The sequence below is a fragment of the Protopterus annectens genome, chromosome 7.part0 (assembly GCF_019279795.1).
Source record: "Protopterus annectens isolate FY-2018-M chromosome 7.part0, PAN1.0, whole genome shotgun sequence".
Taxonomy (NCBI): domain Eukaryota; kingdom Metazoa; phylum Chordata; order Ceratodontiformes; family Protopteridae; genus Protopterus; species Protopterus annectens.
The window spans coordinates 1,448,640,314-1,448,656,114 of NC_056739.1; the positions used below are offsets into that span (position 1 = coordinate 1,448,640,314).

Consider the following 15,801-nt stretch of genomic DNA (forward strand, 5'->3'; position numbering starts at 1 on the left):
TAGGAATTAATGTAGGCTGAATGTAGCAGATGGTACTAAGCTCAACCAGATGCTGTTCCAAACTAGTAAAACCTCAGTATTATTTGCAATGTTCTAATAAGTTCAAGCAGGTAATGTTTAGGATGCATAAGGCAGGGGCTAGGCGTGGGGGAGAGAGAAGGGAGGATTTTTAGTCGGAATTGGTACAACGCCATAGCCAGTGCATTTTTATCTTGAAGTGGCTGCTAGAAGGTAATGTGGATATGGGGGGGGGGGTATTGTTCCATAGTCTGGATATGGAGGAGGAGAATAGTGCTTCTCCTGCCAAGTTTTTGGCTTTGGTGATGAGAAGTAGATTTTTGCTGCTGGAGCATAGTGATCTGGTGGAGCAGTAGGGTTGGAGAAGGTTTTGAAGGGATGGGATTTTAGGAGGATGGTTTACTAATTTGTGGGCAAGTGGGATTTAATTCAGGTGAAGAAGTTGAGGGAGTTCAAGCCAGTCAAGTTCTCTAAGTGAGATAACATTGGTGGCTATGATAGGATGTGCCAGTGGCAAAGTTAGCAATTTTATTGTAGCAAGCCTCAAGCTTGTTTAGGTCTGACTGTCTAAGGTTGGTAAGTATAGAAGAGGAGTAGGATAAAGTGGAGATCAATTAGGAATTGGCAACAGAAATTCTAGCTGTCTTGGTGAGGTATTGCTTGTTTCTATAGAATGCACCTAGTTTTTTGTGTACTTTTGACCCCCCACATATCTCTTACCATAAAATATCTGAGAGTTTGCTGTCAATCTCCACACCAAGTAGTTTGGTATGCTCTGTTGGGGAGATGACTACATTGTCTTTGGCTAGAATATTGAAATGGGGGCGGGTAATTTGGATAGATTTGGTGGGTTGGAAGATAAGGAGTTTAGTCTTGCTTGGATTGAGTAATAACTGGGCATTAGATAGCCAGCTTTCAACAGAGGAAAATACTTTCTGTATGATGTTCAGGTATAGTTGGGGCAGAGCAGATGAGGGTGGAGTCATCTGCATACTGTATAAGAGAAGCATGCTTGGTGGCTGTGAAAAGGGCGAATAGTAAGTGGCCAAGGATGGAGCCTAGGAGCATACCGAGTGTTGCAGGAAGTTGAGGAGATTATTATTACAAGCAACTGATTGTTGGCAGCCAGTTAGATAGATGTGGAACCAGTAAGTAGCTGATCGGGAAAAGGATAGGTTAGTGAGAACAGAGATTAGTATTTTGTGCGAGACCGTGTTAAAAGCCTTTGATAGATTTAGAAGTATAGCAGTGGAGAACATGTCATTGTTTTTATGATGAAAGATTGTGTTGGTGAAAGAGAGCAAGGTGGTAGTAGTTCTGTGATCTGGCCAGAAGCCTCGTTGGGTGCTGGAGAGGAGGTTATTGGCTGAGAGGAAGTCTAAGATTTGAGAGTTTATGCATTTCTCAAGTCTCTTGGAAAGTGGAGAAAGGATGGCTATGGGACAGTAGTTGGAAAGTTCAGTGGAGGACCCACCTTTATAGAGGGGAATCATGTGTGATACTTTCCCCAGTGTGGGGACGTAGCTTTCAGATATGGACCGGTTAATTAAAATAGAAACTGGATAAGCTAGGGCTTCAGCTGCTATTTTTAGGTATTCAGATGGGAGATTGTTAGCTGCTAGTTTTGTAGGCTTAAGTTTTGATAGAAGTCTTTTTATATAGGAGGTGAGTACTGAGTAGAACGAAAAGGCGGAGGGAAGAGTGTTTGGTTTGGATGTGGGGGGTGGAGGGTTGTACTGTTTGGCTAAAGACAGAATGATTTCAGTGAAGTGTTTATTGAATGAGTTGGCAATACTGCTAGAGGAATGGGGTATGGTGGAGGGGGGGTGCCTACTTTACCTGGGTGGAGAATGGAGTTTATTGTGGACCAGAACTGTGTAGGGTTGTGGTGGGAGGAGTTTAGGGTGGACTGATTAGTATTTGGTTTTATCATTTTTTATTTGCTTTTTGACCCCATTACGCAACTCAAGGAAAGATTGCCTGGAGGAGGGTTGTTTTGTTGGGTACCAGTGTTCCCAGGCCTTATCTCTGATTTTAATTAGTACCCTGGTGCTTCTTTTTAGCCATGGGAGGTTCTGTGTTTTGACTCTGGCATTTCATATGTGGGCATGGGTGTTTAGGAAGGTGCTGTTGAAGAAGTGGAGGGTTTCATCTAGTTTGAGGAGTTTTAGTGGAGTCCAGTTACATTTTTCATTTCTGAAGGGATGAGATCAAGGAGAGAGGGTTAAAGTTTGCAGTGTTTCGGATTTGCCTATGGATAATGGGTTTAACACTGTTTAAGTTGTGTCTTAGGAGGAGTGTTGGAGTATGGTCACTGAGGCTGTCAGGTAGACGGCCACCTATGTAAGACTAAGGATCTTTGTTGACTAATACCCATTCGAGATATGATGGAGGAGTGTAGGTTAGCAATAACTATAGCTTACCTACAAGAAGAAAAAGGGCACAATTGTTGATGTATAGGAGAGTATGTCATTAAAGAAGGCAGTGGTTTTAGCTGTTTTAACATACTTTGTTTTCTATGTACTTTTCCTGGTGAACTTAACTTGCTTCTTCCCAGACTAGAGCACAAGCTGTAGTCATATCACTCTACTCCTCAGAAAATACCACATAGCTGCAATTTGTTGAAAATAAAATGCTTTTTATTCAGCTGTCATACTGCAGTAAAATCAGTACACCATTCTGACTGAGTGAGGTAAAATTAATGCTAGAGCCTCTGTGCTTCTAAACGCACTTACTTTCAAACTCTTGTATGAAAAAATACTGACCTCCATAAACTTGCTATTAAATGCTCCTCTTATTTCCTCAAAGTCTATCTTTTTATTTGTACTTTGAGCGCCACTAGACCAAAGGCTTTTTTCAGGGGAGACTTAAGGTGGTATTCATACTGACTAGGGGAAATTTGGCCAGGGCACCAGGAACTTGGCCTACTCTTTTGGACCACTAGGTGGCATGAGAGGGCTGATGCCAAGGTCAGAGTTTTCTAAGAAGAAGGAATGGAGAGTGCAAGCTGAGAGTATAATGATGCAGTATACTTAATTATCCCAAGCAGATTCTGGAAGAGAGGAGATTGTTGTTACAGAGTTGGAGAAAACACTTCTGGAAAGTCCTCTGTTGATGGATATGATGGATAATGGTAATCCCTTTGCTGATGAGGAAGTAAGTTGAGTGCTGTAGTGTACCACACGATGGCAGAGGTAACAGGAAGTGCTGCCAGATGAGCTGAGAAAAGGAGCTGGATTACAGGAAAGTGCTGACAACAGCTTGGGTTATGCTTGTCCAGTGTAGTAGCTGGTTTTAAAAGCATGCTTCTACCACATAGAGGTTGTGTGAGCAGTAAGGAAAAACTTTCCATATGTAGAAGTGGTAAACAAAGGCAAGAAAGATCTTGTGATTGAAAGAAGACGAGAACTGATGCAATGGCAACAAAACCAGAGGAGAAGACCAGTATTAAGAATCAAAACAAAGAACAGTGACACTATTGATAGGTATGAAGTAATGGACAGTATTGTTTTACCTTTGGCGTTTAAAGTACAGGACAGAAGAGTATTAATACACCACCTGGGAAGAGAAGACTTTTGCAGGGTTAGTTTTGAAACTTTTATTTTACTTAACTTATGAAGCGTTGAAAAAGCGCTCAATGGCATCATGGAAACAATATATTTTTTATAATTTGGGACTCTGGTGTATAGTTTACAACATCAGGCATATAGAAACTTAAGTTAAAGACTTGTTTTTTCTGTATTGCATAAGATTAAAAAATGTGTGATGGAAAGAAATCAACTAAAAACACAACAAATATAACTACTCAAAAAAGACTCAAGGCAAGGTTCATAAAAGGTACATCCACAGTTTATCCATGAAAAATCAACGAAGAATCAATACAGGTTATACAATCAAGGTTAGCGCTTTCGTCCAAACCAAATGAAAGAACTTCATCAGACAGTTACAAACCATGAAAAACCAGTATAAATAATTCAAACACAATGACATAACTTCCCCTAATAGCAATTTAAAGACATATTCCCCCCATTGACACTTCATATACATTATTGTAGTAGGTAAAAGGCATATTCTCCCCATTGACACTTCATATACGTAATTTAGTTGGTAAAATTAAATTTCACAACCTATCATGCATATTTTAAAATTACAAATACATATACTAAACAGAGTAAATATACTTGACTTTAATATTTACAAATATTTTATCTTTCTAAAGCTTTTAAACGTAAAATACATTTCAAAGAGCACTGGTCATTAAGGCCAGGACTGGCAAAAGCATTAACTTTGAGCTGCCAATAAAGCTCCCTTTCCTCTAAATGAAGAGGCCAGGGACCTCCTCTGATATTCTTACTAACATTGTCAGTTATTAAGTAGTTGAAAGAATGGCCAGGGTTATCAAAGGCATGTTTTGCCAAGGCATTCGTAGTGTTAGCTTTCCCAATATTATATTGGTGTTCGTATACTCTGTTTAAATTGTCTCTCTGTTTTCCCTATATAAAACCCTGGGCAACATTGGCATAAGGCAATGTACACAATACCACAGCTTTCACAATTGTATTTACCTCAAATCTGGTATGTTACATTATTAAGAATAAAGGAATTAGCAACCTTCATAAATTCAGAAATTGCACCTGCCACATTTCGTCGTTCCCACTTTTAAAGGATACGCACTAGTATTTTCAAAAATATTGTTTAGGTTGTTCCCTCTTTTAAAAATCAACCCAAGGCTAGGACTAATTTTTTGCTGGATAGAAGGGTCGTCCAACAAGATCCTCCAGTTTTTCAGTAGGATATTTCTGTGTGAGATATCCTTTTGAAAAATGGGAGGATCGTGTTGGATGGGAAGTATGTATGTGCATGAGGAAAATGCAGCATATTTCAAATGTTATAGTTTTGAATTGAAAATGGGGAGCAGTTAGACATTGGGTTCAACCTAAAGCATGTTTTTGGGGGGATGAGAGGCGCTTGGTTCAATACTATAATAAAATATGTTGTGGTCACTGTCTGCTTGCTTTGTATCTTTGAGCTGTGATAGATAACTTAAGCACGTTAGAAATGCAAACAGACAAAGGAAGGGCATGCGTAGTTTGCCCAGAAGGCAGTTCAGCCATGAACCAGACAGGGTAACAAAGTTATATGAGGCAGCATTTTAACCACTGTATTGTGACATTTTAACAAAAAATAGTTTTAACAAAAAAGTTTTTTTTCACATTCTGAGTGGTGTATCCTGTCAAGATGTATTATGCAAAGACTGTCTGTAAAAGAAGCTGAAATTAGTAGTTGTGACATTTTAGGAAAATGTTGAAGACATGGTTCCTGTTTTGGCTTTCAATATTTTACTGTTTTATTTTAATTTCATAACAACCCTACTGTAGTTGTCTTTGTCTTCAGATTACTGTATGTTTAGGTGGTCCTATGCTCTCAGATTGTATTTCTTTTATTTTATGTCTGTACTTCCTGTTTCCTGTCCACTCTTGTTCTTTAATCAGAAGTGCCTGAGGCTTTTTGATAACTATTTTCTGGTGGTGGTTTGTTCTTTAGTTATTGTATCTATCCTTTCTGCTAGTGATATTCAGTGAACTTAAACCTTGTTTTGCAGTAACTGTTGTTTGTTTTTTGTAAAATTATAGACCCATTACTACTCCGTGTTTCATCTTTGACGACTTCTTTTACTATACAAATCTTGCTTTGGTAAGTCTTGTACTAACATCACACCAAATGTCTAGTCAGGTGTAGTTTCCCCTTATAAGTCTGTAATTAACACCTTACAAACTCAGCACCTGAAGTTCATTTGTGTATGCTTAGGTCATCCATTGTTGATAATATGTTATTGAATTTCCTCTATTTTGCTTTTAACTAACCACAATTTAAAAAAAAAAAAGTTCACCTGCCATTGTTTTCAGACCACTGCAGTTACAGATTCCCCTTTCAGACCAACAGATTTTTTTCTCTACATATTCATTAAATGCTCAAAAGGATATATAACAAATCTAACTTCGATTGCAAGCATTTATTCTTTCTGTGCATTTAATAGCTGTAGCAGGTGTTTTGCAAACTTGTTGTGCAATGTTGCTGTTCAGTTTTCTCTGTAATATCTTTCCATTTTATATCTCCAAGGCTGTGGCTGAAAACAGGTCCTCATTGTTCAGTCCACTATCCTGATAGCAGACAAACACTAAATACATCAGTAAAATGTTAATTTCTTTCTGCTCACATATTGTAAATGAAACCATCTACTAATATAAGTCACATGAGGGTTTTGATCTGGCTGCATAAAATCATAGCATCCTGTGGCACATATTGGCTTGTTTATCCTCCCAACCAACTTCATATCCTTAGCTTTTAGAAAGCATTCTCCATAAAGCCTAGGCTGTTACGAGCTATAAGTCTATGTTTAATTTGTATTTCCCTGACTGTGGTCTTGTTGTCAAGATGTATTTGTGGCTGTAACTTATGATACCCAAAATTCATGTATTTTTCATTTATAAACACTGAAATCGACACCAAGTGTAACTGCCCACTAACTGATAGTCCAAGTAACTGCTTACTGTAGTTGTACCATTCTATGTGGTGAAAAAAAAGGCAAGATTTTATGGTTTTCAGCATACTTAGAAATCTAGTATGTGTTTGTCATTGGAAGTGTGTTGAAAATAAAACAGAATAGACATGGCCCCAAAATGGAACCTTGTAGAGCTCTCCTTTTAAAAAGCTGTCCATTCAGATAAGTAATATAGCACTTGCACCCTTAGTTGCTTCCTCTTTCAGTTTTCCATTTGGTAATGCAAAGTTTGATGGTAAAGTTCAACTTCAACAATTCCATCATGTAGTAATGAGCCTGATAATTTAGTTAACCCTAAGTAAGTTGTAATTGTTGACATGACATTATCTAGGGCCATACTAACTGGTTTGTAGAAACTTTCTCTAAAATGTTTCCCTTTTCTATTCTGCTACCTCCCCTCACACTCTTTGCGACAGTTCTCAAAAAAGTAAAAAATAAAAAATCTTTCCTTGTCTAGTATGTGTGGTCTATATATATATATATATATATATATATATATATATATATATATATGTGTGTGTGTGTGTGTCTCTCTCAGTTTTTGAGTATGTCTGAGACCCCCAAACCAGGGTTCTGCAAATGCACAGTGTGTGGCCACAAGCTTCTCTCCAGCTGATGGCCACACTCTGTGCATTGAATGCCTTGGGGCTGCCCACCTGGAGACCTCCTGCTCCATCTGTGCTGGGTTTAATCCCTGGACACACATGGACAGGAGGAATAAGTTAATTTTGAAGGGCCTTGTCCCCCCCTTCTACCACCGGGGCCCAGGTCTCTTCTGCCCCGGCATCTGCTCTCCACCCCAGCCTCTAGGACTCAACCTCCCGCCAAGAAGTCTGGGGATGGAGACAAGTCTTCTAAGTCTAAGGACAGGACAAGGAAGCGATCCCCATATCGCTCATCCTCAGCATGTCCTCCAGTGAAAGTATGGTTGGCTCCGAGGATAGAGTCTTCCCGGCACCATTCCCTTCGGTTTTCCCCTGAGCCTGAGGAGCTTTGGACCCAGTCGCCGGCACAGGCTTACCCTCACTGCCCCTCTAGGCTGGTGTCGGTGGCCTCATCTTCCTGATCCACCCGCAGTCTTTCTAAAGTAGAGGTGGACAGGATGATGCAGAAGCTTATCTGCACCCAGATACAGATGGGAGTCTTGCCTACCCCCTCTCCCTCCGGCATGGGGGACATGCAGTCCACATTCATCCCTTTTAATCCTTCTTTGATCCACCCCCCGGTTTCAAAGCCCTTGGTTCTGAGGGCACACTCTGCATCGAGGGGTTGGCTGTGATGGTACTGTGTACCTCGATGCTGGCCGTGGCCTTGAGTATGTTGGATCTAACCAGCTTGGATCCATCCGGCTCTCGGAGCTGTAGCCTCAGCTACAGATCTGAGGGGATGGTGTTGGCTCAGAGTTTTTCATATCAGAGCCTTCCTGTTGGAATCTCAGTGCTTGGAGGTTCGACTCTAGCTCCCCCATTGGGTCAGAGGGTTACAGCTCCTTTGGTTGTCCCTTCTCAGGAGGTCCTTTCCCCTTCGGCTTTCAAAGTGGTGGAGAGGGTCCTCTCGTTCCCATCAAGACTCTTGATGCTCTTGTCTTCGGAGTCCGCCCCAGCTCTCTCTGTTTCTGGAGCGGATCCAGCCATCCTGCCACCTCAGGGACAACCTGCTGCCTCTTTGCCCCCGGGAGCTCCCACTTGGGAACAGTGAGATGTTGGCGAATCCTTCCCAGAGACCCCCACTGATGAAGTACTTCGCAAATGTACATGCAAAAGGAAGTACTTGGACTTCCCACTGGAGTCCCTCACAGAAGACGCCAATTTGGAGGAAGGGGAAGGTTGCTCCCCTCAGTCACCTCTGAGGATGTCTCCTTTGGAGACTTCATGGAAATCCTCCGCCAGCATGGGAGGCGGTCTGCCCAAAAACCTAACCTGGACGAATTTGTATTCCTGGAGGCATTTGGTGCAGGACTCTCTACTTCCTGGATGTCCCCTCCCATGGATCCACCAGTGGATCTTATTGCATCTCGGGCGTGGAAGGAGCCAGACATGGTAGAGCCCATCCCCAAATGCCCGGACACAATTTTGAGTGCCCCTACAGACAGGACTTATTTTATCAAGGGATCCCTGGTTGATGGCATGGTGGTGGCAGCTGCCACCAAAAAGGAGCTCACACAAGAGAGCTCTATGGTTCATCCACCTGACCGAGAGTCCAGGATGGTGGACCATTTTGGGAAGTGGGTGTAAGCTTCATCGACATTTTCTCCGCGTGCGCTGAATTACTTGGCACAAGTGATTAGGTTGCAGCGAGATCTGGTCAAGGAGATCGCTGAGTCTGCCCCTGAGTCCGTGTTAGTCGGGGTGAAGAAAGTGTTCTCCTCTCGAATGGCCATCCTGACATCTGTTGCCAACACCTCTGTGTGCCTCCTCTCCCATGCGACGAGGGTGCTGCTAGAGCTGCTAGTACAGGCGTTGCCATCAGGCGTCGTGCCTGAGTCCAGCTCTGTGCCTTTTCTGAGTCCTTTAAGGCATCTTTTACAAATGCCCTGTACGACAGTTCCACCCTCTTTGGGAAGTTGGTACATGACACCTTAGTTCAGAATGAGAAGGACAGGAAGACAGTTATTTTAAGCAGTGAACTTTATATGCTGCTGAATGGCCATGAAATATTTGAGAAAAAGAATGTGTGAAGTTGGAAAAATACATAGCCATCTGTTGTGCAATTACATACTGTTTATGTAAGCAGCGAAATTTGATAAGTTCCAGGAGTACAACTAGTATGATGAGTAGAACTGTAAAAAAGTTTTATAAATGTTGAAGGTAAATAGTTTAGTTTATCCTGGGGTTGATTGAAAAGGACACATTCTGGTGTTGAGCAAGAAAGATTTTAGAGTGCTTAAATGTCTGTGGGCTACAGATCTGTCTAACTGTAATGAATGTGTTGCTCCATATCTTAGAAAGATAAAATTAAAGGGAGTCCATGTGGAAACTATAGGACTTTGTGCACAGGTTAGTTGTTGTCTCTGTAGTAGAGACTTCTGGTGGAAGGATACCATTGCATAAGGGGCTGTAAAAATGGATATTAATTTAACTAGTAGAGGATTTTCTGGGCAGATTTAAATTGGAAGAAATTAAGGTAGCTTGATATTTCTATCTGTTTGAACTGTTTAATTGAAGTGCAGGAATGTAATCTGTGGGGGAGATGGGCTATGATTTTATTAAACATTGCTTGAGCTTGGGCTTTTTGAGTGGTGTGTAAGTTTCTAAAAATGGGGAAGCATTGAAAGGTTTAGGAAGCAGAAATGCAGAAACTTTTTTTCTTATGTCATGTGCCTGTGAGGAAAAGTCGTGCTGCATATAGAAAAAAATAGTTTTGATGGGTCGTCTTGATGGCATCTTAAATATAAAGTTTAATGGTTAGATTTTTTATTTATAATATCCCCAGTTAGTCAAGTATGCAGGACTAATAACACACAAAAACTTCACAATAGGAACAGACCTTCTACCAGCAGCCAAAAGGAGTAAAAAAAAGTCCAGATAATCTAAACAAAGTTTTATTGTATACAGTAATCCAAGTGAAAACGGACTTGGTAAGCACTTTCGTCCAAAGCAACAGGACTTCGCCTCACAGTAAGACACTGTCCTGTTCGATTCTCAGCTAGAGCGTCTTCTGTGTGGAGACGTGTGAATGGCCGTACCTTCGTTGAAGGTTGTGCATCAGGGCTGGCAACTCTGCACGTAAAAATCTACTGCCAATCATTAGCAGACCGGAGTTCCGCTGTGGCGACCCCTAACCGGGAAAAGCCGAAAGACACAAACAAACAAGTGCTTTACCAGTTGATATTGTTTAAATAATACAATCAATTAACAGACAGTTAAGCAGTGAATTAATTAACAATTGTTAAGATGTTTTCATCATAAAATAATGTGTTCAAAACAGTAAAAATGAAACAATTAATAAACTTATGGTTTAAAATACCTGTTTAAACCTAAAAAAATGTATAGGTCTTGTGTTCTGTCCTTTAAAATGGGAACAATAGAGAGGTGTTCATTCATATCTGGGGGTCTGTTAGCTCCCAATTTAAGTTGCCATTTTAGTTCACTTTTATGTATATGTATGAGAGACTTTCAGTTATGGTGTTACTAGATGATGAGACTACAGGTATTTGTAAGGTATCTGTGAGTAGTTTTAGGGTGAATAAAATAAGATTGGTGTTTGGAGGTTTAAGAACAGGAAATATTGTTCTAGCCAGGGTTCTGTGGTAGAGAAAGCAAGCTGAGTAGTAGTCTGAAGTTCATTGAGTGAGGAGGCAGAGTAAATGAGCATCTCATCTGCATACTTTTAAATGTTGAACGGGGAAAAGCTTTGGGTAAGTTGTTAATAAAATATTGAATAGCAGGGGACTTAGAACAGAGGTATATAATTTGAGGGTCTCCTACAGTAAGCGTATGACTAATCCTGAAGGACTCCTGCAGCATGATGGTGGATGACCTGCATTAGTATTTTGCCATCTGAAACATTGTGTTCAGTTATTCAGGTAACTGAAATCTTATGTAAGAGATATCCAGCTGCTTGGCCTACAGTCATTTATTCGATAAATATATTGATCGATATTTGTTAACTGGGGTAGTGGACTGATCAAGAGTGAACCTATTTCTGCCACAGCTCCAGAGGTACAACATAGACACAACAAGTACATTTCAATACAGTAAATTTCTGGAGATGTATCTATATTTGTAGAAATGTATAATTATGAAATTTCCACAGGTAGTGATGCGATATCCATTCCTGTTGATAATTTTCTCAGGAGCGACTGTTTTAGGGAGATTGTAAATTGACTGTGAAATAAAAAAATGTCAATGACTGTGTGATTCAGTAAGGAAAGGCATTGGCAGACATTGGTCGTTTAGAAAAAGTTGAGTGTTGGAGAAGAGGAAAGTAATATAATAGAAGGTCTGTGACTTTAAGTTACAGGAGTTGATTGAAGCAAGTGCATGTCGCTCTTTTTTCCAATAAATTCAGTGTTTTCTTTTTCTTAAATTTGGGGATTACAGAAGTTTTCTAAGTTTATTTAGGGATGTTTTCCATAGTTTCAGTGGAAGGAGGGAAAACTGCGGTTAGTAGAAGAAAAGGAATTTAAAGGTATAGAAAGTACCGTTGTCTTGGAAGTAGAGATGACATGGTATATCCCTTTAAGATAATCTGTAATTGAGAGGTGTAATGTTGTCACTTTATAGTGTCCTTTAGGCTGGGTAGAGTTAAAAAGTAGGAGGGCAGGCATGTTCTTTTACAGGAAGCCATTCACCCATTCACCTCATTGGAGAGTGATACAGAGATGTGTGTGTGTTTTTTTTTTAATGTCAGAAGAGAATGAAGCAGCAGATTTTGTTGGATAGTGTCTGGTAGTCCTTGTAAATTTTCATGGAGGCATATGCTTGTAGTCATAATAAATATTCTAGCTGTGGCTGTAAAATGGTTTTGCCTGTAGCATTCCTTCTTTCTTGAGTAAGGAAGTATTTATGTTTTTAAGCCTGGGCGCAGTTAATTTTACCTTTCACATTGCTGACCTGGCATGATCCAGAATGAAACCCAAATACTTGAAAGCAGAGAGAGACGATCATTCTGGGTGGTTGATTTCATTTCCCTTTATTTGTTGGCTAAGTTACAACAGCGATGTATCTTGACTTTTTTCAGGTTCAGCCTGGATTAAAACGTTCCATATATAATGAATATTAAACAATAGGGTTTGTTATACGTTATTATGACAAAACATTGAAACACGTTTTATAAAGAGGTGCTTTGACCCTGTGACATCTATGTCATACCTATTTTTAGACAGAATAGGTACTCTATGTGAGGGAGGAATATAGTAGAGTGAATAGGTCTGAGGGTAGAGTGAGTGAGGCAAAGTGAAAAGAGGGTGGGAGAAAGGAAGAAGAAATTTTCATTATAGGATAGGGAGTAAGGAGAGGTGATAATTTATTATTGTTATTTATTATTCCTCTATATAAAGTAGACCATAATGGCATTCCAAACTTCCACCCTATTGCTATCTTATCACCTATTTCTAAGCTTCTTGAGAAATGTATCCACCAGCAACTCTTACCCTATTTCATCAACAACCAGCTTCTTACCCCCACACAGCATGGATTCAGAACTGGTCATAGCACCTCCACTGCCCTCCTCTCCTTCCTTGAAACAACTAACAAAGCCCGCAATTTGGGCCATTTTGTGTCCACCCTTCTCCTCGACCTCTCCAAGGCGTTTGGCACTATTTCCCACAACCTGCTTCTTAATAAACTCTCCAAACTAAACCTATCCCCTTTCTGTACCAAGTGGTTCTCCAACTACCTTACAACCAGACAACAAGCAGCCAAATGGAATAAAGCCACTTCACCCTTCCTTAATACTCCCACAGGTGTCCCCCAAGGTTCCATTTTAGGCCCCCTACTATTCAATATATACATCGACGACTTCTACCAAGCCATTCCAAACTCCAGCCTCATCCAATATGCCAACGATTCTACCATTATCTGCCCCTCCCCTTCTATCCCCAATCTAAATAAGCTTACCCAGAGTGCCTTCTCCTCTACTGACCTGTGGATGCTAGACAACCATCTGACTCTTAATGCAACCAAAACTAAACTTATATTGTTTACCACCTCCAAAACCTCCTCCCTAGATAAACACTCATTCGTAATCACCAGCAAAAACAATACTCCCCTAGAAATAATCTTTAGCACTAAACTACTAGGAGTACTCGTAGATGATCAACTAAAATTTGACAAACATTTACAAGTAAATATCAAAAAACCCCGCAAAAAATTGGTGTGCTGTACTGCCATAATCATTATCTCTCTCCTTCCATCATACTAGCCAGTACTTATTTCATCCCATCCCTCCTATATGGTGCATCTGTCCTCACCTACCTGCAATCCTCCCTCAAAACAAAACTCTCCTCTTGCTATAACAAGATATCAAGATTTGCGGCAGGTCATAGAGCCATTTCTCACCATTGTAATTCTCTTAACCAACTGTTACCTAACCTCCTCACTTATACCCAGCTCATCCAAGCACACAAACTCATTTACAGCCCCTCTCTTTGTCACTCCCTAGCCACTACCTGTGAAATGCATGAACCAGAATGACTTCTAAGATCTAATTCCCAAAAAACTAATTAAATTACACAATCCCACACGTCCAAAGGGGAATCACCTAAAGTCCTTCGCTCTTGCATGCCTCTGGAATTCTCTACCATCTCCTATCTGCATCGCCTTTAAAACCTTGCTGCACTCGCACCTAACTTCACAATGGAAGTGCCCCTGTTCCCATCCTACCTAATCCTTCTAATACCACTTCCTACTCTCTTAGAACTAAGTACGCCATCACTGCCTCATATAGTTCCACAGCTCTATTGAACTATTTTACCAACTACTTAACAGTTATGCTTTTTTTTTTTTTTTTTTTTTTTTTTTTTTACAAAAGTGTTTTTTATTGTTTAATGAACTATACTGATGCATTCTATCATTGTTAACCTTTTCTTATCCTATGAGATAATCTGTAATGTATATGAGCAATGTGTACTATGTATTTGTATTTTTCTGGAACTTTTCTCCCCAGGGCTCCATTGAAAACTAGCTTCTTGTGGCCCAATGGACTATCCTGGCAAACAAACTGCAAATAAATAAAATAGATATGGGAAGTACTGAAAAAGATTACTTTGGTCATTTTATCATTCATAGGTAGTTATTTGTTAAGCAATCAGGGATATGGTATAATGAATGTATTTGACTTTATATGCTACTCTTTTGTAGTTAGAAACTGCTTTGTAGAATACAAATTCATCAGCTTAAAGAATACAAATCGGTAGAATAAACTGAACAGAAAAATTGAAGACTGAACCTTAGGGAACAGATCTAGTGATATTTTGTGGAGGTGATGAGATATTGTTGCTTTTAACTGTAAAGTCCTGTTGGTGAGGTAACTAGATATTCTGTCTAAGATGGGGGAGCAAAGCTAGAGTGAGAGGGAGTTATGAAGCAGGTTATGGTTGACTTGGTTTAAAGCTTTGGTGAAGTCTGCAGTCAGAAAATCTGTAAGATATCCATTTTTATGTGTTGGTAAGTATTTTAACAATGTGAATATTCACTTTCTGTTGCAGTTCCTTAGTGACTGTGTATTATTGGAGATGCTGTCTCCTGTATTGGGCTCTGTACTCCATGTGAAGACTTAACAGTGATTTGCACAATAGAGTGAATATCTGAATTCTTTTATCTGACTCCTGTAATAGATGTGATTATATTTTGGCAGCATTTCTGCAGTCAGATAACACTGAGTGCTAATTTCTCCAACTGTTATGTAGTCTCTGCATCCCAAGTGTATGATCATGCATTTCTTCATTCTGATGTTTATCATCCAACTTCTAGGTTACCTCTCCAGTTATTGAGGTCTTACCAAAATTTTCTACTTGCCTATGAGTAGTCATTCTTTTGCTGATAGTAGCATAATCCTTATCCATCTACATTTTTACCTTTCCCATTCATTTGCTTATCGATAAAGAAGTATTCCGCATCTGTTCCACATCTTGAGTGAAATGTATTCAACATCGGTGGTCATGTTTCCTTTTTGTTTTTGTATTTAGAGTTGCGATCATGTTGCTGTGTACAGTAATGTTAACCTTTACCATTCTCGTGTAAGAATGAAAGGGAAGGAATATATAGTGTGTTTGTTGCTGATGAAATGGATAATCTTTCTGATTTTTAGTGATCTGCTGGAATTGTTAAATAAAATCTAGTAAACTTGGTGGCATTGTTACTTGATAAACTTTCTTAGCATTTACTTGAAGCAGTATTGTAATATAACCATAATATTGTGTGTATGTTCCAGTTACATGAGCAGAACTTTGAAATTACTACACTCAGAGTTGATGTAGTGACGGATGGAAGACATGCTGAAGTGGAATTCACAACAGATTGGCATAAGGATGCTGAACGAAGAGACCTTACTATAAACTCAATGTTTTTAGGTAACTGTCAGCTAACAGTATAATTTGCTAGCAAACATGGTAATAGTAGTGATTTAGCTCTTTATATAAGGGGGAACTGCTAGTGTATAATGGACGTATAAGTGAAAATGTTGAAACAATGAAGGTCTGCATGCTGCACTGATACAATTGTAAAGATTTAGAAGACAGTAGCAGATTCAAGAGTCGGACCATGAGCTGGATTTCCATT

The 15,801-nt window shown here is 39.8% G+C and overlaps 1 protein-coding gene across 1 annotated transcript in view; it reads left to right on the forward strand.

Moving 5' to 3' along the window:
• The window catches only part of TRNT1 (tRNA nucleotidyl transferase 1), a 419,244-nt gene that overhangs the window by 40,233 nt on the left and 363,210 nt on the right, over positions 1–15,801 (forward strand). The window contains exon 3 of the mRNA XM_044078012.1: positions 15,455–15,593. Coding sequence (XP_043933947.1) covers positions 15,455–15,593 — 139 coding nt within the window. The remainder of the gene's footprint in view (positions 1–15,454; positions 15,594–15,801) is intronic.